A 27855-nucleotide genomic window follows, 5' to 3' on the forward strand; every position below is an offset into this window, starting at 1 on the left:
CTTTGGGCCGATCCTGGTCATTATCCCCCATGAAGTTGTTGTTGTTGTTAGGTGCTGTTGAGTTGGTTCCAACTCATAGTGACCCTATGTACTACAGAATGAGACAATGCCTGGTCCTGTGCCATTCTCACAATAGTTTATTATGCTTGAGCCCATTGTGGCAGCCCCTGTGTCAATCCATCTCATTGAGGACCTTCCTCTTTTTTGCTGACCCTCTCCTTTACCAAGCATAATGTCCTTCTCCAAGGACTGGTCCCTCCTGATAATATGTCCAAAGTATGTGAGACGAAGTCTTGCCATCCTCACTTCCAAGGAGCACTCTGGCTGTACTTATTCCAAGACAGACTTTTTTGTTCTTTTGGCAGTCCATGGTATATTCAATATTCTTTGCCAACACCATAATTCAAAGGCATCAGTTCTTCTTTGGTCTTCTTTATTCATTGCCCAGCTTTTGCATGCATATGAGGTGACTGAAAATATCATGGCATGGGTCAGGTGCATCTTAGTCTTCAAGGTGATATCTTTGCTTTTTAACACTTTAAGGAGATCTTTTGCAGCAAATTTGCCCAATGCAATACATTGTTTGAGTTCTTCACTGCTGCTTCCATGGGCGTTGATTGTGGATTCAAGTAAAATGAAATCCTTGATAACATCAATCTTTTCTCCATTTATCCTCAGATGTGAGGATTTTCGTTTTCTTTATATCTAGGTGTAATCCATACTGAAGGCTGTAGTCTTTGATTTTCATCAGTAAGTGCTTCAAGTCTTCTTCACTTTTGACAAGCAAGGCTGTGTCAGCTGCATATCGAAGGCTGTTAATGAGTTCCACCCATCCTGATGACACTTTCTTCTTCATAGAGTCCAGAAAGGATACAACCCTGACACACACCTTTCTTGATTTTAAACCAGACAGTATCTTTTTAAACCATGCAGCTCTGTTCGAATGACTGCCTCTTGGTCTACGTATAGGTTCCACATGAGCACAATTAAATGTTCTGCAATTCCCATTATTCACAATGGTAGTCATAATTTGTTATCATCCACACTGTTGAATGTCTTTGTATAGTCAATAAAACACAGGTAAACATCTTTCTGGTATTCTCTGACTTCAGCCTAGATCCAGCTGACATCAGCAATGATATCCCTGGTTCCACATCCTCTTCTGAATCTGGCCTGGATTTCTTGTAGTTCCCTGTCCATGTATTCCTGCAACGTCTTTTGAATTATCTTCAGCAAAATTTTGCTTGTGTGTGATACTAATGATATTGTCCGATAAATTTCCACATTCCATTGGATCACCTTGTTTGGAATGGGCACAAATACAGATCTCTTCCCGTTGGTTGGCCAAGTAGCTGTCTTTCAAATTTCTTGGCATAGATGAGGGAGCACCTCGGTGCTGCATCTGTTTGTTGAAGCATCTCAATTGGAATTCCATCAATTCCTGGACCCTTGTTTTTCACCAATGTCTTCAGTGCAGCTTGGACTTCTTCCTTCAATATCATCAGTTCTTGATCATATGCTACCTCCTGAAATGGCTGAATGTCGACCAATTCTTTTTGGTACAGTGACTCTGTATTCCTGCTAAATGAATAATTTCTTTTATAAGGATCAGCACAAAGCTGGTTCCTATGAGGCAGAGGTTAAAAATGTCCCAAATGTCCAACTCTTCCAAGCTGCTGCACCACTCCGTCATCTCTAACATCAGCTACTCCCTCTCCCCTCAGTACTCTCGCTCCTGTCTTTGCGTTCCCTAATTCGATGCAATGTCTCACAAAACTCGCAAACCAAACCATATAAAGGAAATGGCTCAAGTGGTTGTGAAGGCTGACAAGTCCCAAATTCATGGGTCAGGCGTAGGCTTCTTCCAACCCACGTGGCTGCAGGGGCTGGTGAGCCCAAACCAGCAGTTCAGACCACAGGCTGTTAGCTCACAAGGCTGCAGAAGCTGGTGAATCAGGTCACACAATAGGCTGCTGGCCCAAGGGCTGTGGAGGCTGGCAAATCCCAGGATCGGCAGGTCAGACAGCAGGCCTCTGGCTTGAGTCCCAAGAACCGGAGGTCAATTGATCATGAACTGGATGTGGGATCCAGATGCAGAGAGAGAGAGCCTCGCCAGGACACACACATATATCTTAGATGTAGATCACACCCCAGAGAAGGGTGTAACTTTAGTAAGCGTGGGACTTGAGTCACACCCTCCTGCAAGGCTGCTACCCAAGACACACCCTACACCTATCCTGCCTCATCAACATGTAGAGATCAGGATCCACAACACATAATATGGAGGACAACCATACAGTACTGGGAAACATGGCCTAGCCAAGTTGACACATAACCCCAACCATCACAGGTTCCATATACCTAATTTGCATAGCCCCACTCAATCTTTGTGTGTGTCACAAAGGTCATAGCTATAAGAGCTGTATTAAGTAATTCATTGCACCGCACCTTCCATTTGTTTTTGATGCTTCCTCATCATTCAATATTTTGCCCATAAATCCTTCAAAATTGCAGCTCAAGGCTTGAATTTTTACTTCAGTTCTTTCAGCTTGAGAAATGCCAAGTGTATTTTTCCCTTTTGGTTTTCTAACTCCAGGGCTTTGCACATTTCGTTATAATATTTTACTTTGTCTTCTCACACTGTCCTTTGAAATCTTCTGTTCAGCTCTTTTACTTCATCATTTCTTCCATTAGCTTTAGCTACTCTGTGTTCAAGAGCAGATTTCAAAGTCTCTTCTGACATCTGTTTTGGTCTTTTCTTTCTTTCCTGTCTTTTAATGACCTCTGGCTTTCTTCATGCATGATGTCCTTGATGTCATCCCACAACTCATCTGGTCATTAGTGTTCAATGCATCAAATCTATTCTTGAGTTACTCTCCAAATTCAAGTGGGATATACTCAAGATCATATTTGGGCTCTCATGGACTTGTTTTAATTTTCTTCAACTTCAGCTTGAACTTGCTTATGAGCAATCGATGGTCTGCTCCACAGTTGGCACCTGGCCTTGTTCTGACTGATGATATTGAGCTTTTGCATTGTCTCTTTCCACAGATGTAGCTGATTTGATTCCTGTGTTTTCCATCCGGTGAGGTGCACTTGTATAGTTGCCGTTTATGTTGTTGAAAAAGGTATTTGCAGTGAAGATATCATTGGTCTTGCAAAATTCTATCATGCAATCTCCAGCACCGTTTCTGTCCCAAGGCCATATTTTCCGACTACCAATCCTTCTTCTTTTTTTCCAACTTTCACTTTCCAATCACCAGTAATTATCAAAGCGTCTTGATTGCAGGTTTGATCAATTTCAGACTGCAGAAATTAGTAAAAATTTTCAATTTCCTCATCTTTGGCATTTGTGGTTGGTGCATAAATTTGAACAATAGTCAAATTAACTGATATTCCTTGTAGGCGTATGGATATTATCCTATTACTGACAGTATTGTACCTCAGGATATATCTTGAAATGTTCTTTTTGATGATGAATTAGATGCCCTTCCTCTTTAATTTGCCATTTCTGGCATAGTAGACCATATGATTGTCTGATGCAAAACGGCCAATACCAGTCCATTATTTCAATCTTTACGAGTTCCATTTCATTTTTGACGACGTCCAATCTTTCTAGATTCATACCTCGTAATTCCATGTTCTGATTATTAATGGATGTTTGCAGTTGTTTCTTCTCATCTTCTGGTGCTATATAAGACAATCTTCACTGCTATTCATAAGATTTTCACTGACCAATTTTTTTTTGAATGCAGTCCTTCAGGTTTAGACTCTGGAACTGGATCATTCATTATTCAGAGGAAAATTACACTTTCTGCTGATGGAAAATGGAAGGGTGATAGCCCCTGGCAGGTACTATCATCTCAAATACTAAGGCTCCCATGATTGGTGGATGGACATAAGGTATAGGTGGAAAGGAAGAAGTAAAGTTGTTGTCATCCCCAAATGAAATTATTATGTACAGAAAATATCAGAAAGAATCCACAAGCTATGAGAACAAATGAGAGAATTTAGCAAGTTCATTAGACACAAAGTCAATATAGAAAAATTTTTGTAATTCTAAACAGTAACAGAATATCATGTTTGGTAAAGTAGAGGGTCAGTGAAAATGACAGAAACATTTCATGAGATGGACTGACACAATAACTGTGACAATGGCGCAAACATACCAAGACTGTGAGGATGGCACAAGACTGGGCAATGATTCATTCTGTTATACGTGAAATCACCATGAGTCGGAGCTGACTCAAAATCAACTAACAATAACAGTAACAACAATATATTGGAAATTGAAATTTTAAAAACACCTTTCACAATAGCATCAGGAAATCAAATACATAAAAAGAAATCTAAGAAAAGATGTGTACAACTTCTACACTGAAAACTGAAAGAAATTGTTGTGAGAAATTTTATAACCTAAAGAAAAAGAAGAAAATTCTACATTCATGTATAGGAAGACTCAATATTGCTAAGACATTAGTTCTTACCAAATTGATCTATATGTTCAATGAAATCCACTCAAATGCCAGCAGGCTCTTTCTGGAAATTGATAAGCTGATTATAAAATTTATATGGAAATGAAAAGACTCAGAATAGCCAAAACAGTGTTGAACAAGAAAAACAAAACTGGAGAACTAACACTGCCAGATATCAAGACTTACTCTAAAGTTACAATTCAATACAGGGTTGTATACAAACAAGGGTAGATGAACAGTCAATAGAACAAAATAAAGCCCAGAAACAGATCTATACATTTATCTAGACATGTAAAGGCAGTACTGACATTCATGAGGAAAGGGAATTATTTTGTATAAATGTAACAAAATAGATTAGTAGATATACAATTGGAAAAAAAATAAACCTTGACCCCTCCCTCGCACCATATGCAAATATAATTCAAAATGAACCATAAAGCTACTCAGAAAACTAAAATAATCAAGATTTAGAGGAAAACATAGAAGAATATTTTCCTAATCTTGTCATAGACAAAGATTTCTTCAGACTCAAAAGGCATTAACTATAAAAGAAAAATATGTTACATAAGAAAATTGGAACTGTCTGCTCATCAAAAGATACAATTAAGAGAGTGAAAGGCAACAGATAGAAGAATGAAATCAAAATATTCATATCTAATAGAGGATTCTTATCCAGAATGTATAAAGAACTCCTACTAAATAATTAGAAAAAGACAGGTAACCATACAGAAAAGTGGGCAAAGACTTGAATAAAACTTGAGAAAAGAGGATATCAAAATGGCCACTAAATACATGAAAAAATGTCAAATTTATTAGTGATTATGAAAATCCAAATTAACATCACAATTCAATACCACTACATTCACCAGAATGGCTAAAATTAACAGACTAACAATACCAAGTAATGGAAAGGATTTGGAGTAACTACAATTCTTTTAGATGGCTAGTAATAATGTAATCTGATACAATTGCTTTGAAAATCTTTTTGGCACTCTATTAAAACCAAACGTATACCTCTTATCTTTGTGTTGCTGTTGTTGTTAGGTGCCATCGAATTGGTTCAGACTCATAGCAAACAAAATAACACACTGCCTGGTCCTGTGCCATCCTCACAATCATTGTTATGCTTGAGCCCACTGTTGCTGCCACACTGTGTCAATCCATCCCATTGACGGTCTTCCTTTTTTTTGCTGACCCTCTACTTTACCAAGCATGATGTCCTTCTCCCGGAACTGGTCTCTCCTGATAACATGTCCAAAAGTAAGTGAGACGAAGTCTCACCATCTTCGCTTCTGAGGAGCATTCTGGCTGTACTTCTTCCAAGATAGATTTGTTCATTCTTTTGGCAGTTCATGGTATACTCAATATTCTTTGCCAATACCAAAATTCAAAGTTGCCTCCTATCTTATGACCCAGAAATTCCACTCCTGAGTATATGCCCAAGAAAACTGAGTACACATGCCCACCAAAAGATGTGTACAAGAATCTTAATGGTAGCTGTACACATAACAGCCGTGTATCATCCAATGTCCAGTCAGGAGAAAGAAAACCCATCAGTTTTTTGAACAGAGAGAATTTAATATAAAAAAAATTTATTAACTAGGTATAAAGTTGTAAATCAGTCACTAAAAGAGTCAAAAATAAAACCCTAAAATATTACACAGGTAGCAACTGTAGGAAGCAGTCACCATACTTAAAACTGAGGGAACAAAGCATTGCAGTTACTAAAACTTTGACATTTAGAGGCAGGGCCTTAAGAAGCTGAAACTCAAGCCTCAGAAGAGGGGGTTATGTTTGGCTTGTGCTGGTGTCTTTGTGCTCCAGAAAGGGGCCCCGTGGTTGGAGATGCAGCCCTCCAGGGATGAGAGGAACTGCCAGCTGTTGCTGGTGACTGAGCTTGAAGGAGGGCCCCATGGGCTTGGGCTGCAAAACTCTAAAGAGTGAAGCATCTGCTGGTTGCTTCTGGAAATTTCCCTGATCTCAAGGTAGTGTCCCTACTTGTCTGTTTCCTGATCACTCCTCACAGCCAAGCACATACAGCCATGGTCTTGGAGCTGCTGGATCTCCAGTGGTTACAGGGATTTTGGTGGAGGCCACCCAGCGCTCTGGAGGCTCTATCCCAGCCAGATAACACAGAGGATCCCTTAACTGCTCTTGGAAGATCCTTCGTGCTGAGCCAGGCATGAAACAGCAGCCCCAGCAGGAACAACAGAAACACACCACCCACACCCAACCGGAGGACATTGTCTGTGGTGTAATTCCAGGCAACAGATCCTGCAGAAAGAGAAAGACCAGGGTGTCGCTGACAGGAGAATCAGACACTCAGAACCAAAACATGGAACCTTGATTGAGTCCTCAGCCTGGGCCCTCCCACTGAGTTCCCAGACTACCATATATATTTATGCAGGATGTTCCTTGCACAAGACACCCAGCAGAGAAGATGGTTGAAATCCAGTTTGTATTCCATTCACCAATCCCTGAAGTGTCATGGGCCCGCACAGACAGAGGAAGGGGTGTCTTTTTCTAATCAACAAAGGCACCATAACAGCCAAAAGCCCTGCTGGACTGTAACCTGTCAGAAGGTCAGAGATCATACATATTACTTTAGGGAGAAATCCTGTTAAATCATCAATCAGAGGAGCATGGGAGCTGAGAAAGGGGAGGGATTCACCTGGGTATCATGGGAGCCGGGGAAGGGGAGGGTTTCCCCAGCCCCCAGGATCCCGAGTGCTGAGAAAGGAGAGGGCTCCCCAGGGGATCATGGGAGTTGATAGAGGGGAGGACTCAGTGACCACTTTCTTCCATGGCTGGTCTGCCCATGGCCATCCCCGTTGGTGGTTTTGAGGGAGTAAATCCCCTCCCTCACTTTTCCCTCTGTCCCCAGAGGCTTGTGTCACCCTCATCAGCACCAGGGGCTCTGCTGGACACAGGCCAATGAGCAGATAGCCTAAGATCTTATGGAGAACAAGGGACAGACTTTGGGCTCCTCACCTCTTCCCATGAGCTTCAGGGAGCCACTGGGGTCTGACCACAGGGAAAGGAAAGTGCTAAGAGAACTGCAGCATCTGTAGTTTCCCCCACCCCTCTCCCCTGTGGGCTTGTCACCTAGAACCCATGGTAAAGTTGGCCTGAAAGAGCCCAGCTTTGTATTGAGATTTGAGGAGTTAAGTGGAGTAGGCACTCCCCTCCTGGGACAGAAGGAACCAGTCAAACCACATCTCTGAGTGACACTGTCTAATCAGTCTCACAGGCCCAGCCTTAGTTAATTCTCAACAGATCAGCAAAAGAATCCTGTTAAAACATCAATCAGATCATTTCACCCTGTGTTCAAAACCCTTCAATTAATGGCTTACTGTCTTGCTCAGAGTAAAAGCCAAAGTCATACAGTGGCCTCCAGAGTTCCACACCAATGGAGATACCCAGCCAATGGCATCTCCCCTTTTCATCCCCAATCTGACCTAATCCCTGTGATGATTAATTTTTTTTAAAAAATATTTTATTGTACTTCAGGTGAAGGCTTACAGAACAAATAGCTTCTCATGAAACAGTAGTACACATATTGTTTTATGACATTGCTTAACAACCCCGCAACATATTAACCCTCTAACTTCTCAACCTTTTATTTTTGGTGAAAATACACATAGCCAAAGATACACCGTTTCAAAAATTTCTACATGCACAGTTCAGTGACATTGACTACGCTCTTCCAACTGTGCTGTATTCTCACTTAAGATGAAGGCTTACAGAACAAAATAGTTTCTCATTTAACAGTTACTACAAATGTTGCCCTATGACAATGGTCAACAATCTGTGATGATTAATTTTATGTGTCACCTTGGCTAGGGTATGGTACCCAGTTGTTTGGTCAAACACTAGTCGAGATGTTGCTGTGAAGGTATTTTGTAGATGTGATTAACATTTAAAATCAGTTGACTTTAAGTAAAGGAGATGACCCTCAATAATGTGGGTGGGCTTCATCCAACCAGCTGAAGGCCTTAAGAGCAAAAACTGAGGTTTTCTGGACAAGGAACTCTGCCCCAGAATGTTGCCTGCACCAAGCAACAAACATTTGCTGATGTTTGTCCAAGCTCATCACATGCATGTTCTACATGTTTGCAGAGTTAACAGATCCCTAATAGTGGAGAAAAAAAAACTCCTCATCTCAAACAAATTAGAAATATCATCTCAAGGAAACAGATATTTCTGCCTCAACTGATGGACATGGAATATTAGCCAGAGATTTTTTTGGTTGAGACCGAAGCCTTGGGTTATAGACATTAAAAATAATTATTATGGTGACTCTGGTGTATTGGACCCTTTTTATTGTTGCCATAACAGCCCAGACCTCATTCCCCACCTACCTTATTTCTCATACGGATCTAAAACTTTTCCAAGCATACTCATAATCATAGCTACCACCCAAATATTGTCCTATCGTGAAAATGCAGTCGTTGAACACCAATAAGAGAATTGGGTTGATTTGAGAATGATGAAGCTGGGATTTTCATCTACATCTGCTCTCAGGACAAAAACCACTTCACTGCATTCGATGCTTGCCCGGAGTGGGGGTGGTGGTGGTGGTGATGGAGGTGCCAAGGTGAGTCATCTGGGCTGAGTGAGACCCTAGGTTTCTGTGTCTCTATTTTCTTGTTAGTCCATCTTGTCTCCCCTTCAACCTTATTAGAGCATTTTGAAAATCCCCCTGCTATCTCTGCTGTTATGAGGAGAGATCAGGGAATCTCTCTAAGTCAGAAGAGGAAGAGCTTGACTCAACACTACCCTGGTGGTGGCAGTTATGGTAGAAGCCACAAGTCTAAAAGGAGAGAAGGTTGGGTACTGTCTTCTTCTCTGGCCAAAGGTTGGTATTTATTATAGGAGCCTCTCCAGTTCTTCCCATTAGGCAAAGCTAAAGCTGTCTTTGATGGACTCGAGCATATCATAAAGAAGATGGCACAGGAATGAGCAATATTTCATTCTGTCGTATATGGGGTCACTATGAGCTGACACCAACGCAACAGCAACTAACAACAACAGACCTGCCTTGGAGGAAAGAGGTACCAGGGGGAGTTGAGGGGAGGGATTCACCCTTCTGTGCCCAGATCTCATGGCTCAGAGGCAGCCCTGGAAGAGAGAAAGACACACTGGTGACGGAGTTTCCTCTACAATCCTGGCTCATCCTCGGAAGTGGTGTCCAGGCCTAGGAGCTTTGATAAGGGATGAGTGACCATTTTGGCGGGACCTGTAGAGATAAAACAGCAGAGGCCGTATCTGGAGAGAGGCCTGGCCACCCTCTCACCCATCCACCTTCTTGTCTCTTCCAACGCTCACAAAGGCAGAGCATGTTGGTGAGGATGTGGGCCATGGCGCTGCCAGGGCCCAGCACAGATAAACAGGAGGACAGAAGGGCTGTCAGTGAATAGGACATGGTGGCCAGTTTGCATGCAAGAGCCCTTTGGCACCAGGATATCTATCACATGATGTCCTCACAGGAAGGGGTACAGCTTCTCCCCCAAGGTCTCCCTCCTGTCTCCCAGGCCCACTCTCATACTTCTTATGACTTCTGTACTTTGGTCAGGGAAACAAAGATTTGGAAGATATGCAAAAATCCAATCAGATGCCAGTTAAGGACCTGTAAGAGCTCAGGTCAGGCAGGAGAGAAAGAATAAAAAATTCAGAATAGAATGACTTAATTACATCAAAGTGAGCACATTGGTGGTTCAGTGGTAGAATTTTTGCCTTCCGTGGGGGAGACCTGGGTTCGATTCCCAGACAATGCACCTCACTCTTAGTCACCATTCATCTGTCAGTGACGGCTTGGGTGTTGCTATGATGCTGAACAGGTTTCAGCAGAGTTTATAGACCAAGATAGACTAGGAAGAAAGGCATGGCAATATACTTCTGAAAATCAGCCAGTGAAAACCCTATGGATCACAATAGTCTCATCCCCAACTGATCATGAGGATGGTGCAGGACTGGGCAGCATTTTGTTCAGTTGTGCATGGGGTTGCCGTGAGTCTGAGATGACTCCACTGCAGATAAACAATTCCATCAAGTACAGTGTGTGTCCTGCAGATTCAAATCAAATTTAAGTAGCAAATAGAGTTTTATTTGAAACCAGGGATTTAAAACCAGTTTGAAACCAGGAATAGAGTAACAGCCAAATTGATATACACATTTTTTGGGGGACATAACTCCAAGCCTTTTCATATATCATTATAATACTTTAGTTTGTCTTCTTGTGCCACCCTTTGAAATCTGTTCAACTCTTTTACTTCATTATTTCTTCCATTTGCTTTAGCTACTCTACGTTCAAGAACAAGTTTCAGAGACTCTTCTGACATCCATTTTGGTCTCTTCTTTCTTTCCTGTCTTTTTAGTGACCTTTTTGCTTTCTTCATGTATGATGTCCTGAATGTCATCCCACAACTCGTCCGATCTTCTGTCATTAGCATTCGATGAGTCAAATCTATTTTTGAGATGGTCTCTAAATTCAGGTGAAATATACTCAAGGTTGTATTTTGGTTCTCATGCACTTGTTCTTTTTATAAATTAGAAGTGATCAGGTTTAGGACACACCCTACACTTATATGGCCTCATTAGCATAACAAAGAAAACCCTGTTCCCAAACAGGATCACATCCACAGGTATGTGGAAGGTTAGGATTCCAACACATATTTTGGGAGGGACACAATTCAATCCATAACAGGGTGCTGCTAGTGAGTAAGAGCATAAAATCGAGGCACTTAGTTTGTGGAAAAACTGTGACTTATAACTAGGGCCCTGACTTCATCCTGTAACTTCACATCAAATTAAGACTCCATCTTGTCTCTTGACCATTGTCAGGAATCTACTTCCACTTTTCTGTCTCTGAAAAATAGTTTATTAGATATTATAATTTGTTCCAAGGAAACTCTTAGCACAGCTTGTGGTTTATTACAAGATAATCAGCCAATTAGAATTAAGCTTGTGGTTTCTTATAAGGCACCAACCAGTCAGAAACAAAGTACAAACTCATTGTGGTTTCTTTACTTAAGCTACTTATAATACGTATGACTTTTACCGTAACTGTGTAACATATATCCAATCAAGGTGTGATTATTGCAATATTCGTTGATTTTCCCTAACAGCCCTCGCCATGATTTAGTTCCTTTTTTGAGTGTATGATTTCTTGATACTCTCCCCTATTCCTTGGAACGCTGATTTCACTTGTGAGACTTGCTTTCACCCGTGAGTCCGCTGCTTCCCCAATTTATAAACTGTGTGTTGTGTGCTTCAATAAAACCTCTAAAATCATTTACTTTGCAGAGTACTTATTTAGCAGCTAAGCCACTTTGACACCAGCACCTAGTGGGTAGAGGCCAGGGATGTTGCTCAACATCCTGCAATGCACAGGACCCCCCACACCACAGAATGATCCACTTCAAATGTCCATAGTGCTGAGGTTGAGAAACCCTGGGATATTTGAAAGGAATCACATAATAAAAGAATCAGAGAGAGAGAGATAATTTGGAGTAGAATGTCCCAAACTCAGTGATTCTCAGTCAAAGGTGGTTTTGCTCCCCCTGGGAATATTTGGCAATGTCTGGAGACATATTTCGTTGTTGATGCAGCAGTTAAGTGCTCAGCTGCCAACCGAAAAGTTGGTGGTTCAAACCCACCTAGTGGCTCCATGGGGGAAAGACCTTACGTCTTAGTTACCTACTGCTGCTGTAGCAGAAATACCACAAGTGGATGGCTTTAACAAACAGAAATTTATTCTCTCACAGTCTAGTAGGCTAGAAGTCTGAATTCAGGGTACCAGCTCCAGGGGAAGGCTCTCTCTCTCTCTCTGTCGGCTCTGGATGAAGGTCCTTGTCATCAATCTTCCCCTGGTCTAGGAGCATCTCTGCGCAGGAGAGTCCAAAGGACATGCTCTGCTCTTGGCGCTGCTTTCTTGGTGGTATGAGGTCCCCCGTCTCTCTGCTTGCTTTACTCTTTTATCTCAAAAGAGACTGACTTAAGACACAACCTAATCTTGTAGATTGAGTCTTGCCTCATTAACATAACTGCCTGTAATCCTGCTCATTAACATCATAGAGGTAGGATTTACAATACAGGAAAATCACGGCAGATGACAAAATGGTGGACAATCACACAATACTAAGAATCATGGCCTAGCCAAGTTGACACATACTTTTGGGGAACACAATTCAATCCATAACACCTGGTGATCTGCTCCTGTTAAGATTACAACCTAGAAAACCCTATGCAGCAGTTCTACTCTGTCACATGGGGTCACTATGAGTCGGAATCCACTCAACAGCACCCAACAACAGCAACAGTGGAGGGGAAGGGTGCTACTGGCATCTAGTGGACAGAGTCCAGGGATGCTGCTCAACATCCTACAGTGCACAGGACAGCCCCCCACAATAAAGAATTGTCTGGCCCCAAATGTCAATACTGTTGAGGTTGAACAACTTGAAAGCAATCGCATAGAGAAACAATCGGGGTGGGGGATTGTAGACTCAAATCAGAATTGAGAATGAGGTACAGTACCTTAGTTACCTATTGCTGCTGTAACACAAATAACATAAAATCAAATAAAACCATTGCTATCGAGTCAATTCCAACTCATAGCGACCCTAGAGATCCTAGAGGACAGAGTAGAACTGCCCCATAGGGTTTCCAAGGAGCACCTGGTGGATTAGAACTACAGCTGTAGCTCTTAACCACAAGTGGATGGTTTTAAAGAACAGAAATTTAATTTCTCACAATTCTGGGGGTTGAAAGTCCAAATCAGCCTGTGTCAATTCCTTCCCTATCAGTAGGCCCCGTCATTCAATGGTTCTTGGCATTCCTTGAATCATAGACAATCCTCACATGGCATGTGTCTTCCAAATGTGCGTGTTTGTGTATATGGGTGTTTCTGTGTCTAGTCTGCTCTTTTCATAACTCAGAAGTGATTAGAATTGAGATTTAGAGCCCAGCCTACTCAGATATGATCTAATTAACGTAACAAAGAAACTCTATTTCCAAACAGGATCGCATTTATAGGTATAGGGCCAGAATTTCAATACATATTTCTGGGAGAACACAATTCAGTCTAAAACACAGAGTAATTTGAACCCATGGCTTAGACAGCAAGACCAAACTCTTTGTGTTGTTGTTAGTATTCACTGAGTTGGCTCCAACTCATAGCAGCCTCATGTATAACAGAAGGAAACATTGCCCGGTCCTGCATCAGCCTCACAATAGTTGCTATGTTTGAGCCCACTGTTGCAGCCACTGTGTCAATCCATCTTATTGAGAGTCTTCCTCTTTTGCTGACCTTCTACTTTACCAAAGACTCCCTGGGGGCACAGTGGTTAAAAGCACTCAACTGCTAACCTAAAGGTTGGCAGTTGGAAACCACCAGTGGCTCCACTGGAGAAAGACATGGCAGTCTATTTCCGTAAAGATTTACAGCCTTGGAAACCCTACAGGGTCGCTATGAGTCGGAATCAACTCGATGGCAATGGGTTTGGGTTTGGGTTCTACTTTACCAAGCATGATGTCCTTTTCCAGGGACTGGTCCCTCCTGATAACATGTCTAAAGTACATGAGAGGAAGTCAAGCCATCCTTGCTACCAAGGAGCACTCAGGCTGTACTTCTTCCAAGACACAGGGAACGTGAGGTGGGAAGAGGGAGAGTGCTGACACACTGTGGGGATTGCAGCCAATGTCAGGAAATAATTTGTGTATAAATTTTTGAATGAGACACTAATTTGCACTGTAAACTTTCACCTAAAGCACATACAGAGGAGAAACAATAAGACTAAGCTCAGATTATTTGGCAGAAACCATGCAGGCAAGAAGCCAATGGGATGACATATATAAAACCTTGAAAGAAAAAATTACCAGGCAAGAAAAATATATCCTGCAAAACTCTCATTCAAATATGATGGTGAAATTAGGACATTTCCAGATAAACAGAAGTTAAGGGAATATGTAAAAACCAAGCCAAACTTACAAGAATTATTAAAGGGAGTTCTTCGATCTGAGAACAAACAACGTCAGCTCACAGGCAGAATCTAGGATACAGGATCGTACCAGCCAAATACAAATCTAGGAAATGAACTCTCAAGGACTATCCAAAACCAAAAGAAATACAACAGGGAATCAGAGCAGTTAATCAGTAAATGACAACAACATCAGAACAATAAAAGAGGGAATAAACGGTGTAGGTATAGAACCTTCTAATGGAGAGGAAGGCAAGGCGATACCAAATAATAATAGACTGCTTCAAACTTAGAAAGATAAGGGTAAATTTCATGGTTACCACAAACAAAGTTAACAAACATACTCATAAAAATAAAGAGAAAAAAACATAAAGTCTCAGCAAAAACAAAAGAACTGAAAAAAAAAAATCCACAAACAAAAGGAATTCAGCATAGGAGAGTAAGAAGAACAAAGAAAACGTCAGCACCACAAAAAAAAGCACTACAAAATGACAGCAACAAACCCACATCTATCAATAATTACACTGAATGTAAATGGACTCAATGCACCCATAAAGAGACGGAGAGTGACAGAATGGATAAGAAAACAGGACCCAGCAATATGCTGTCTACAAGAGACACACCTTAGGAACAAAGATGTGAATTTATTAAAAGTCACCTAAAGCACAATAAAATCTTTTTTAAAAGTAAAATAAAAAGATGCTGTCAAACACCGCCATTCTAATTAACAAAACATCAACAAAAGGCTACTTCTCAGATCTAATAAACATGATCAAAAATACCCTAAAAAAAAAAAAAAGATACACCCCCAATGAATGCCATGGGTTTCAGACACACTGCTCCCTGCCTCATTGTTTAATAGCAACCCTAGCTCCTCATGGCCGTCAGAGTCAATCACCCAAGCAAGTACAGGAACTCCCTTTGTTGTCTGTTAAAATGTACACTATCTCTCGCTGGGATTTAATACATTCACATTGTTGTATAATCATCACCAGTTACTGGTTTCAAGATACTGTCATCACTCTGAAAAGAAATCCCATACTCATTAAGCAATCACTTCTCATCCTCCCCTCCCGCCTCCCAGCAACCACCAGTCTGCTTTCTGTCTCTCTAGATGTAACTTTTGAATTTTTGTTTCAAGGTGTTTTTCCATATTCCCGAATGTTTGTGTGAGGATCTTTAGTTCAGTTTGAATTGTTATGCTACAATCTTCTTATGCTTTCCCCTTGGTTTTGTTTTGGTTTTTGTTTTTTTGGTTTTTTGTTTGTTTTTTTTTTAGATTATGGGTTTGTTGTTTGGGTGTTTTTTGTTTGTTTTTTCTTGGAGTTGGCATTTTCCTCAATTGAACTTTTGCATTCTCATTTTCTGTGTTATTGTTGTAGCCCAAAGGGTTTTCTTGGCTGTAATCTTTCTTTGTCTTTTTTAATTTTGGTGAAAATACACACAGCAGAATATACACCCATTAACCGATTTCTACATGTACAATTCAATAACATTGGTTACATCTTCACGTTTCTTGGCTGTAATCTTATGGAAGTAGATTACCAGGCCTTTCTTCTGTGGTGCCGCTAGGTGAATTCGAGCTGCCAATCTTTCAGTCAGTAGCTGAAAGGAAACCATTTGTGCCACTCAGGGACCTCTGCACCAATACATACCAGCTGACTATCAGCCCCGTTACTGCCATTTGAAGGAGACCTGGTTAAGCACTCAGCTGCTAACGGAAAGGTTGGTGTTTCGAACCCACCAGCTGCTTCGAGGGAGAAAAGACCTGGCAATGTGCTCCCATAAAGATTACAGCCTAGGAAACCCTATGGGGCAGTTCTACTCTGTCATACAGGGCCCTCTATGAGTGGGAATTGACTCAACAGCCCGCAACAACCAATAACAACCATTGTCGTTTGAGTATTTCCTGTCACTGGTAGCGCAAGGCATCCTGACGGAATTCCCAAGGACCCAGCAGCAGTATGGAGTGTTTGGCATTGACTAGAGTTTTTTGTGATGAGTCCACCACCTACACCACCTTTTCTGGCTTAGTTCCCCAATCCGCTTATCACTTTGCTGCAATCTCCTCTCTGAGCGTCTGTGGCTTTTTAGATAGATTTTATCATCTTTCATCTCTCTTCAGGTTATGGCACAGATTGTGCGCCATCTCAAAGGCTCAGGGAAGTAGGTGGGGATTACACTGATTTGTAAGTCATTGTCTGTGGTCCTTGGTGTTTCTCAGTCCTGGAAAGGAAGTGGTTGTTGGTGGTGAGGATTTGTGGACAGAATTAACCCCAAGCCGCACTGCACACATCTACAAAGAAGACCTTCCAGGCAATAATTGACTTTGTGTGTCCAGATAAAAGTTTTCTCCAAATCCTCATGTGATCTCAGCTTCCCTGGTGGGCTGGGATTGGCTCCTTCCATTTTTTCAGAGTAGATCACCAGGCCTTTCTTCCCAGCCCATCTTAGTCTAGAAGCTCTGCTGAAACCTGTTCAGCATCATAACAACATGAAAGCCTCCACTGACGAACGAGTGGTGGCTGAGCATGAGCTGCATTGGCTGGGAGTTGAACGCAGATGTCCCATATGGGGAAATCCTGGTGGTGCAGTGGTTAAGAGCTACGGCTGTTAACCAAAAGGTCGGCAGTTAGAATCCAGCAGGCACTCCTTGGAAACCCTATGGGGCAATTCTACTCTGTCCTATAGGGTCGCTATAAGTCGGAATCGACTCAACGGCAATAGGTTCGCTTTTTTATTCCCGTATAGCAGGTAAGAATTCTACCCCTGAACTACTACTGCCCTCTTCGACCAGCCAACCAACCAACCATTTGCTGAAGAGTCAATCCCAGCTCATGGTGACCCCATGTGTGTCAGAGTACAGCGGAGCTCCATAGGGTTTTCAATGGTTGATTTTTCAGACTCAAACCACATATTTTTTGGTTAGCAGCCTAGTGCATTAACCATTTGCACCACCCAAGAAAACCAAACCAGTTGCCACTGAGTCATTTCCGAATTCATGGCGACTTCATGTGTTAGATTATTACTGCTCCATAGGAACGGGTGGTTAATTGCTTTCATGAATAACTACCTCCTTTGCCATGAGACCAGAAAAACTGGATGGTATTCAGCTACTATTACTGTGTATTTTAATCAAAGATTTGACAGAAGAATTCTGATCAAAAGGGAGGCAATGTAGAACAGAATTTCAAAGTCACATAGAATCCAGATTTTCTAGAGCTATAGAGGCTGGATGAACCCCTAGAACTGTTGCCCTGAGATATGCTTTAGACCTTAAGCCTTAAACCAAAAATATTCCCTGAAGTCTTCTTAAAACCAAATAATAGTTTAGCTTAACTAGTAAAGAGTGTCTGCCTTTAGTGTTGTGCTCTTTTAAGTACAATCTGTATGGGATCAAATTGACAACAGCAACTCAAAAGATTAGATCTGAACCTTATCAGGGAGTGAGTTTATGTTAATGGGGGAGGAACAACTCGGAAAAGGAGGGTGAGAATGGTTGCACAACTCAAAGAATATAATCAGTGTCACTGAATTGTACATGTAGAAAGCGTTGAATTGGTGTATGTTCTGCTGTGTATATTCTCAACCACAAAAATAAAATATTTAATTAAAAAAAAAAAACTCCCATAGGGCTTCCTTGGCCAATTTTCTCCCCTCCACTTCCTCTTTCCCTCCCCTTGAGCTGCTATCTAAGAATCTTTTCCCATACACATCTTGGAAAGCTCATCCCTGACCACAGGTTCCTATTTTGGTTTTGCCCACTAAGAAATAAAAATCTGGTTTTCTATTAAGAACCACTTCCGTTGTCTGCTTCTCAAACGCAAACCCCATGATGGCAAAAATAAATCATCTCTGGCTATCCAGCTGACCCCGTTGCAGGGAACTTTCTACAACTTTCCAGATTGTTTCAATGTATCAGGCACCATGGTAGGCTCCCCCACACATCTGATCTTGTTCATTATCATCATGGACACTATACTAACCAGCCTCCATAATACCAGGGAGGAGTGATGTTACAGACATTGTAACATAGGTGGGAAGGGAAGGGCAGACCAATCAGGAAGGGTCTGGAGCTTCTTCCTGCGACAAGTACAAATGCTCTGACGCTGAACAAGCAACCCTGGTGGCTCTGTGGTTAAATGCTCGGCTGCTAACCAAAAGGTCAGCAGTTTGAACCAAGCGGCTCCAAAGGAGAAAAATGTGGCAGTCTGCTTCCGTAAAGATAATAGCCTTGGAAACCCTATGGGGTAGTTCTACTCTGTCCTATAGGGTCGCTATGAGTGGGAATCAACTCGACAGCACACAACAGGGAATATTTTTGGCTTAAGGCTTAAGGTCGAAAGAATATCTCAGGGCAATAGTTTTAGGTGTTAATCCAGCCTTTATGGCTCTAGAAAATCTGGATTCTATGAAAATTTTAAATTCTGTTCTGCATTTCCCCCCTTTTGATCAGAATTCGTCTATAAAATCTTTGACCAAAATATTCAATAATAGTAGCTGGGCACCATCCCATTTTTCTGATCTCATGGCAAAGTAGGCAGTTATTCATGGAACAGTTTTCAGCAGAGCTTCCAGACTAAGACAGGGATGAAGAAAAGCCTGGAAATCTACTTCCAAAAATCAGCCACTGAAAACCCTATGGATCACAACAGTCCAATCTGCAAGTGATCATGGGGGTGATGCAGGACTGGACAGCATTCCATTCCATTGTGCATGGAATCACCATGAGTCAGGGGACAACTCAAAGGCAGCTAACAACAAGTCTTTGGTAAGCTGTAGGTTTTGAGGCAATTTGCTACACAGCAATAGGTAATGAATACAGTAACCTAAAATAGAAGTTATGTTGGATAATGTAACTTAAATTATGAAATAAATATTCATGAGTCTATATTGATATATCTAAATGATTCAATAAATAACTAAATAGGGTAGAAGAGTCCAATCTCCTGCACAGAAGAAACTTCGTTGTCGTTGTTGGGTGCCGTCAAGTCGATTCTGACTCATAGCCACCCTACAGAACAGAGGAGAACTGCCCAATAGTTTCCAAGGCTATAATCTTTACAGGAGCAGATTGCCAGGCCTTTTCTCCCACGGAGCCACTGAGTGGGTTCGAACTGCCAAGATTTCGGTTAGCAGCCAAGCACTTAACCATTGCGCCACCTGGGCTACCTTAAGAAACTTTATGTATTTAAAAAAAAATTTTTTTTTTAATGTCATCTAATCAATTCCGACCCCATGTGTTAGAGCAGAACTGCTCCACAGGGTTCTTGGCTGTAATTTTTATGGAAGCAGATTGCCATACCTTTCTTGTGCAGTGCCACTGGGTAGGTTCAAACCACCAATGCTAAGGTTAATAGTCGAGGTATAGCTTATCTTTACTTCTTAGTTTCTTGGCACCATCTTAAATTCTGTGCTCAATATGACTGCCTCGCTTGCCTCACCCTAGCCCCAACCCCGTTTGTAACACAAAGTCTCATAAGACAGAGTCTTCAAAGACTGTTTGTTGCCCTCAGCAGTGGAAGAAAACTTTCATCTCTGAAAAGTGTGAACATCTGCTTGGCTTGTTGCCCTGGTCATATTTAAATTGGCATCTCAGTGCCCTACAAGGAATAAATACTTGAGTTGTCTTTGTTCAGCTCCCATTAGCACTTCCCTATATACTTGGGGAAAAAATAATAAAACCTTTGATTGCTAGATTGTTTTTTAATTCAAGAGCGAGCTTGCAGGTGGAGTTTTTGCTTAGGGGGCACTGAGTTTATGTGAATGGTGGTGGAATAATTCAGAAAAGGACAGTGAGAATGGCTGCACATGAAGAATGGAATCAATGCCACTGAATTGTACACATAGAAAATGTAGAAACTGATGAATTGCCAGGTGTGTTGTTAGGTATATTTTTGCCACAATTAAAAAGATAAAAAAGGTTGACATCACGCTGTTTGAAATAAGTTAGTCACAAAAGGACAAATACTGTATGATTCCACTTACATGAAACATCTAGAATAGGCAAGTATATACAGACCTAAGGTTATTGGTAAAGGAGCCCTGGTGGCACAATGGTTAAGCACTCAGATGCTAACCTAAAGGTTGGTGGTTTGGACCCACCCAGAGGCTCTGTAGGAGAAAGATCTGGCAATCTGTCCCTATAAAGATTACCACCTAGGAAACCCTATGGAGCAGTTCTACTTGGCCACATGGAGTCGCTATGAGTCAGAACTGACTAGAAGGCACCCAACAACAACGAAGGTTATTAGTAGTTACCAGGGGTGGGTGGGAGAGAGAAAGAAAGGCGAACTCATTGCTTAGGAGACACTGAACTGCTGTTAAACATGATGGAAAAATGTGGAAAAGGATGGTAGTGAAGGTCACACAACGTAACGAACATAATCAATGCCACTGAACGGTACACATAAAAATGGTTGAAATGACAAACATTTTATTATATATATTTTACCACAATTTAAAAGAGAGTGAGTTTGAGAGTCTAAACTCATTTAAATTACCAGGAAAAAAAAAATAAAAAAAAAACCAAATTACCAGGAAGGTCGTAATCCCAGGCAATCCTGAGTCCTCAGTGGCAAAGTTGGGATCTTTCACTCCAGCGGCTCTGTCGTGAGCGTGACTCGGCTGTCATGAGGCCAGAGTCTGGGTCAACCTGCTCTCCGCGGTATCCCTAGCAACCCTCCAGGGCCTGACACACAGAAGCCCTTCCATAAACATTCACCAGCAAGAAATGTGCAGCTGCCATTCACGTTGATCATCACACCATTGAACGAGGTAGGATGGTTATTATGCCCATTTTACAGTTGAAGAAACCGAGGCTCAGAGGGGGGACAGGGCGTGTACAAGCCCCCACAGGAGCTGTTAACGTTCCTTGCCCACGCTCTTAACAGTTATCACCATGGACATGATACTACCCTGCCCCCATAACACCAAGGAGGGGTGATGCTGAAGACATTTTACAGCTGGTGGGAGGGGAGGAAGGACATCATATATGCCTCCAGCATAGTTGCCATTGGCTCTTGACATCACCAACAACCACTGGGAGCCAACTCTTTACCTGTCAGTTCCCAGGTGAGATTTCCAAGGCAGACACTTGACAGTCCAGCTCACTTGTTGGTACATCGCATAGGCCAGCCCCCGGCCAGATGCTGTGGCCAGTGAGAAAGTCATGTAGTACCACACTGCCACCTAGAGGGAAATGTGGGTATTGCATCCAGCAACTCTAAGTCTTGGGGCTCCATACACCTACTCCCAGAGGTTATTTGGGGAGAGGCTGCCCCCCATCAGAGGACCCATCGGACATGTCCAAGCCCACCAGGCGGGCACTTTCAGCCCAGAGCCTCCGGGCTACCTCCTCATCCTCAGCCTCAGGGGCCGGGGCCTTCTCTTTGAGTCCACTGAAGTACTTTCCAGAAACGCTCTCCAATTCCTCTGCCACAGCCAGGTATGTGCTGGGCTGGGCCGCCAGCTGGGGGCTCTTGACCAGTAGCCAGAAGATGGCCCCTGTAATCAGTCCAGAGAGCATTCACTGCACACATATTCACAAAAGAGAATACGGAAAGCTCTGCTCCACCCTCAGGGGGTCGGCTGAGCCCAGAAGTCACCCTGGAACCCCACAGAACCCAAAGGGCAATCCCACCTCCACGCTTTGCCCCTGTGGTTCTCTCTACCTCTCCAGAAGCAGTTGCTGCTATTGTTAGTTGCCATCTAGTCGACTCCGACTTACAACAACCCCATGTGTTGCAGAGCTGAACTGCTCCAAAGGGTTTTCAAGGCTGTGAACTTTCAGAAGCAGATTGCCAGGCCTTTCTTCCAAGGTACCTCTGGGTGGGTTAGAACCACCAACATTTCAGCTTATAGTCAGGGACCACCGCAACAGCTGCCTCCTCCAGGAAGCCTTCCCTGCTTTTCCAAGGCAAATAGAAGCTAAGCTCTCTCTCCTCTCAGCCAGCCCTGATTCTTCATCCCATCTCCCTTTTTCACTAAAATAATTTTTATTTACTGGCAGCATCCTGAGCCAGCCTCTACTTAAGATTCCTGATACCTAGTACACACACTTGGAAGAAAGGCCTGGTGATCTACTTCTGAAAGATCACAGTCACTGAAAATCCTATGGAGCACAGTTCTACTCTGACACACATGGGGTTGCAATGAGTCAGGGGTCAATTTCATGGCAACTGGTTTGGGTTGGTTTAACTATTTATTTAGCCTATGTTTGGGGCCAGGCACGGTGCCGGCTCTTCTAAGGAAAGTCTCATCAAATCCTCCCAAAGACTGTGAGGATGGCCTTCACTTTACAGATGGGAAAACTGAGGCTCAGAGACGCGAAGTCACTTAAGCAGGTTGCGCAGCTAGTTCATAGTGAAGCTGGAGTTAACTCTTAGGACAGCCTGACTCTGGGACCCAAGCTCTTAACCACTGTGCTCCACGGCTTCCCTCTCTGAGACACAGTGTTCTTGTCTATCAAACGGGGTGCTGGCAACTGTCCTGGGGCTGTGCCGAGGCCAACATCTACTAGCCCTAGATAAGACGTTATGTGGTTGTGTGGTGTCGAGTCAATGCCAACTCATAGCGACACCATGTAACGGAGAAGAATTGCCCCATAGGGTTTTCTAGGCTGTAATCTTTACAGGAGCAGATTGCCAGGTCTTTCTCCCGTGGAGCAGCTGGGTGGGTTCAAACTGCCAACCCTTTATAAGCAGCTGAGCATTTCGCCACTGCGCCACCAGGGCTGCTCAGCTATCTCATAGCCATCTCTTTTTCCTTCATCAGCCCTGAAATCCCTCTAACTCACAACACATTCAAACACAGAAAGATGACTTGTCCTCAGCACCATGGGAGACGCAGAAGAGGGGGCAGGGAGTCAAAGGGTCCTGGGCCCCAGGCTGGGAGGGCAACAGCAGGGGGCTTAGCTGAGGGAACTCACCGAGTGTGAAGCTGGAGAAGGTGGAGGTGCGCATGCCCGTGTGTCTGCCCAGCTCAGTCCTGGCCACGCCGGGGTGCAGCGTGTTGGCGGTCACGCCCGTTCCTGGGCAGAGAAGTGAAGAGTGGGGAGGGCAGGCAGACGACAGGTCCACTCCTTACCTGGAAGGCTGCTGCCGCCCACCGTGAACTCCTGAGCCTTCCCCAAACGACGCTGTTTTCTACACTCAAATTCAGACCTTATCTCTCACTCTAAAACCTCACTGTTGGGTGCCGTCAAGTTGACTCTGATTCATGGCAACCCCATGTGAGAGTTGAACTGCCCATGGGGTTTTCTTGGCTATGATCTTTACAGAAGCAGATCACCAGGTCCTTTCTCCATGGAGACACTAGAGAGGTTCGAACCGCCGACCTTTCGGTTAGCAGCCAAATGCTTAACCACTGCGCCACCGGGGCTCCTTAAGGGTTGCTATTGTTGAGTGCTCTCAAGACAATTTTCGACTTATGGTGACTCCATGTGACAGAGTTGGATTGTCCCATGGGGTTTTCAAGGCTGTAATCTTTATGGGAGCAGACTGGCCAGGTTTTTTCTCCCACAAAGCCGCTGGGTGAGTTTGAACCGCCAAGCACTTAACCATTGTACAACCAGGGCTCCCTGAGGCAACTCCAGTGCGTGGCTGCCCAAACTTGAGTGGGTGCAAACATCACCTGGAAGGTGTGTCAAACCCAGAGACTCTGCATCAGGGGGCTGGGCTGGGGCCTTAGATGTGGCAGTTACTACAAGCTCCTACGTGATGCTGGCATTGCTGGTCCTGGACCCTGTTATGGATTAAATTGTGTTCTCTCAAAATATGCATTGGAATCCCAACCCCTATACCTGTGGATGTAATTCCATTTGGGAATAGGTTTTTCTCTGTTATGCTAATGAGGCTGTATCAGTGTAGGGTGGGTCTTTTAAGATATAAAAAGAGTAGATTAGACACAGAAGCAAGAAAGCACAAATGGGGGGAAGATAAATGCCACATGGAGATCCCTTGGAACCAAGAAATTCCAGAGTAATAGAAGCTGACAGAGGGATTTTCCATGGGAGCAGATGGAAAGGATGCCTTCCCCTAGAGCTGGTGCCCTGAATACAGACTTCTAGCCTCCAGAACTGTGAGAAAATAAATTTCTGTTCATTAAAGCCACCCACTTGTGGTATTTCTGTTACAGAAGCACTAGGACACTAAGACAGACTGCCTTTGAGAAGCAAGGGCCTGGAGCAGGTTTCTAAACCTTAGCACTATCGACATCTTGGGCCAGATCACTCTTTGCTGTTGGGGGCTGGGTTATGCATTGTGGTATGTTTAGCAGCACCCCCACCCCCAACTGTGACAACCAAAAATGTCTGTAGACACCCCAATATCTCCTGTGAGGGGAGCCACAATCATCCCTGGTTGAGAACCACTGGCCTAGAGAACCAAAAGATTAGATGCCTGTCCAGGTTCAGCAGAGAAGAATGCTGTGATTGATCAGTGATGTCTGCTTCAGACCTCAGAAGGAGGCATGGTGGTATGTGTGCCACATATGTAGCTTCTTTATCTTAAGTTAGTTCTTGACCTCCCACTGGCCAAAGTCACAGCAGGGCTGTTCCAGACTCAGAGCTAAAGGAAGTGGCGGGGGCCAGTGAGGCTCCTCACCAACGCACCTTGCAGCCGCCGGCTCAGCTCCTTGGTGAAGAGGACAATGGCCAGCTTACTCTGGCAGTAGGCTGCTTTGGTGTCATACTTCTTCTTCTCCCAGTTCAAATCGTCAAAGTCTATGTGCCCAGCAACGTGGGCCAAGGAGGAGAGGTTGATGATCCGTGAAGGGGCTGAGGCTTTCAGCTTGTCCAGCAGCAAGTTTGTCAAAAGAAAGTGACCTGGATGAAGAAAACAATTTAAAAAAACTTCTTTTGAATACTTCCCACGTGTCCAGGACTGTGTTGGCAACATTACCCTATTTCACCCTTGTTATGGATTGAATTATGCCCCCCAAAAATGTGTGTTATAAATCGTGACCCCTATATCTCTTTATGCCGGAAATGACAAATTGAAGAGGAATGGCATTGCATTCATTATCAGTAAGAATACTTCAAGAGCTATCCTGAACCCAAAAGCAAAGATGAGAAGGCAGGAAGGGGCAGGAAAACTGGACGAATGGAAATGGGGAAGCTGGGGTGGAAACGGGGAGAGTGCTGACACATAGGGGGACTGCAAACAATGTCACAAAACAATTTGTGTATAAATTTTTGAATGAGAAACTAATTTGCTCTGTAAACTTTCACCTGAAGCACGATAAAATGTTCAAAATAAAAAGATCTATCCTGAAGTACAAGACGGTCAGTGATAGGACAATATTCGTATGCCTATAAGAAGTCCAATTAATATGGCTATTATTCAAATTTACCCACCAATCACTAATGCCAAAGATGAAGATACTGAAGGTTTTTACCAACTTCTGCAGTGTGAAATTGATCAAACATGCAATCAAGATGCATTGATAATTACTGGTGATTAGAATGCAAAAGTTGGAAACAAAGAAGGATTAGTGGTTGGAAAATATGGCCTTGGTGATAGAAACGACGCAAGACCAATGATCTATTGATTGAAAATACCTTTTTTCAACAACATAAATGGTGACTAGGCACATGACCCTCGCCAGATGGAATGCAAAGGAATCAAATCGACTACATCTACGGAAAGAGACGATGGAGAAGCTCAGTATCATCAGTCAGAACAAGGCCAGGGACCAACTGCAGAACAGACCATCAAGTGCTCATATGCAAGTGGAAACTGAAAAAATGTAAAACAAGTCCATGAGAGCCAAAGTATGATGTAGAATATACCCACCTAAATTTAGAGACCATCTCAGGAATAGATTTGATGCATTGAACACTAATGCCGAAGCCCAGCCGATTTATGGGATGACATCAAGGACATCATACATGAAGAGAGCAAAAGGACAGGAGAGAAAGAAAAGACCAAAATGGATGTCAGAAAAGACTCTGAAACTTGCTCTGGAATATAGAGTAGCTAAAGTGAATCAAAGAAATAATGAAGTAAAAGAGCTGAACAGAAGATTTCAAAGGGTGGCTGAAGAAGACAAAATATTCTAATGACATATGCAAAGACCTGGAGTTAGAAAACCAAAAGAGAAGAGCACACTCTGTATTTCTCAACCTGAAAGAGGAGAAAATTCAAATCCTGAGTTGCAATATTGAAGGATTCTATGTGCAAAATAGTGAATGACGCTGGAAGCATCAAAACAAGATGGAAGGAATACACAGAGTCACTGTACCAAAAAGAATTGGACAACATTCAACCATTTCAGGGAGTGGCATATGATCAAGAACCAGTGGTACTGATGGAAGAAATCCAAGCTGCACTGGAGGCATTGGTGAAAAACAAGGCTCCAAGAATTGACAGAATATCAATTGCGACGTTTCAACAAACCAATGCAGCGCTGGAAGTGCTCACTAGTCTATGCCGAAGAATTTGGAAGACAGCTACCTGGCCAACTGACTAGAAGAGATCCATATTTGTGCCCATTCCAAACAAAGGTGATCCAATAGTATGGGGAAATTATTGAATAATATCATTAATATCACACACAAGTAAAATTTTGCCAAAGATCACTCAAAAATGGTTGCAGCTGTACATCGACAGGGAACTTCCAGAAATTCAAGCTGGATTCAGAAGAGGACATGGAATGAGAGATATTACTGATGATGTCAGATGGATCTTGGCTGAAAGCAGAGAATACCAGAAAGATGTTTACCTATGTTTTATTGACTATGCGAAGGCATTCGACTGTGGGGATCATAACAAGTTATGGGTAACACTGTGAAGGATGGGAATTCCAGAACACTTAATTGTACTCATGAGGAACCTGTACATAGATCAAGAGGCAGTCATTGGAACAGAACAACGGGATACTGGGTGCTTTAAAGTTAGGAAAGGTGTGCATCAGGGTTGTATCCTTTCACCATACTTATTCAATCTGTATACTGAGCAAATAATCCAAGAAGCTGGACTGTGTGAAGAAGAAAGGGGCATCAGGACTGGAGGAAGACTCATTAACAACCTGTGATATGTAGATGACAACCTGGCTTGCTGAAAGTGAAGAGGACTTAAAGCACTTACTGATGAAGATCAAAGACTACACCCTTCAATGTGGATTACACCTCAACATAAAGAAAACAAAAATCCTCACAACTGGACCAATAAGCAACATCATGATAAACAGAAAACACTGATGTTGTCAAGGATTTCATTTTACTTGGATCCACAATCAATGCCCATGGAAGCAGCAGTCAAGAAATCAGTGACGGACTCGAATAGACATATGTACACCTATATTCACGCCAGCATTGTTCACAATAGCAAAACGATGGAAACAACCTAGATGCCCATCAACAGATGAATGGATAAACAAACTATGGTACATACACACAATGG

At 42.8% G+C, this 27855-nt stretch overlaps 1 protein-coding gene across 1 annotated transcript in view; it reads right to left on the bottom strand.

The window, feature by feature from the left end:
- Positions 1–20994: 20994 nt before the first annotated feature.
- Positions 20995–27855, bottom strand: part of RDH13 (retinol dehydrogenase 13) — a 22387-nt gene continuing 15526 nt past the window's right edge. The window contains exons 5-7 of the mRNA XM_004381750.2: positions 25065–25277; positions 23382–23483; positions 20995–21958 (exon numbers count right to left, since the gene is read on the bottom strand). Of these exons, the coding sequence (XP_004381807.1) occupies positions 21714–21958; positions 23382–23483; positions 25065–25277 (560 nt within the window). The 3' untranslated portion in view covers positions 20995–21713. The remainder of the gene's footprint in view (positions 21959–23381; positions 23484–25064; positions 25278–27855) is intronic.

This window comes from Trichechus manatus, unplaced genomic scaffold (genome assembly GCF_000243295.1).
Source record: "Trichechus manatus latirostris isolate Lorelei unplaced genomic scaffold, TriManLat1.0 scaffold00087, whole genome shotgun sequence".
NCBI lineage: Eukaryota > Metazoa > Chordata > Mammalia > Sirenia > Trichechidae > Trichechus > Trichechus manatus.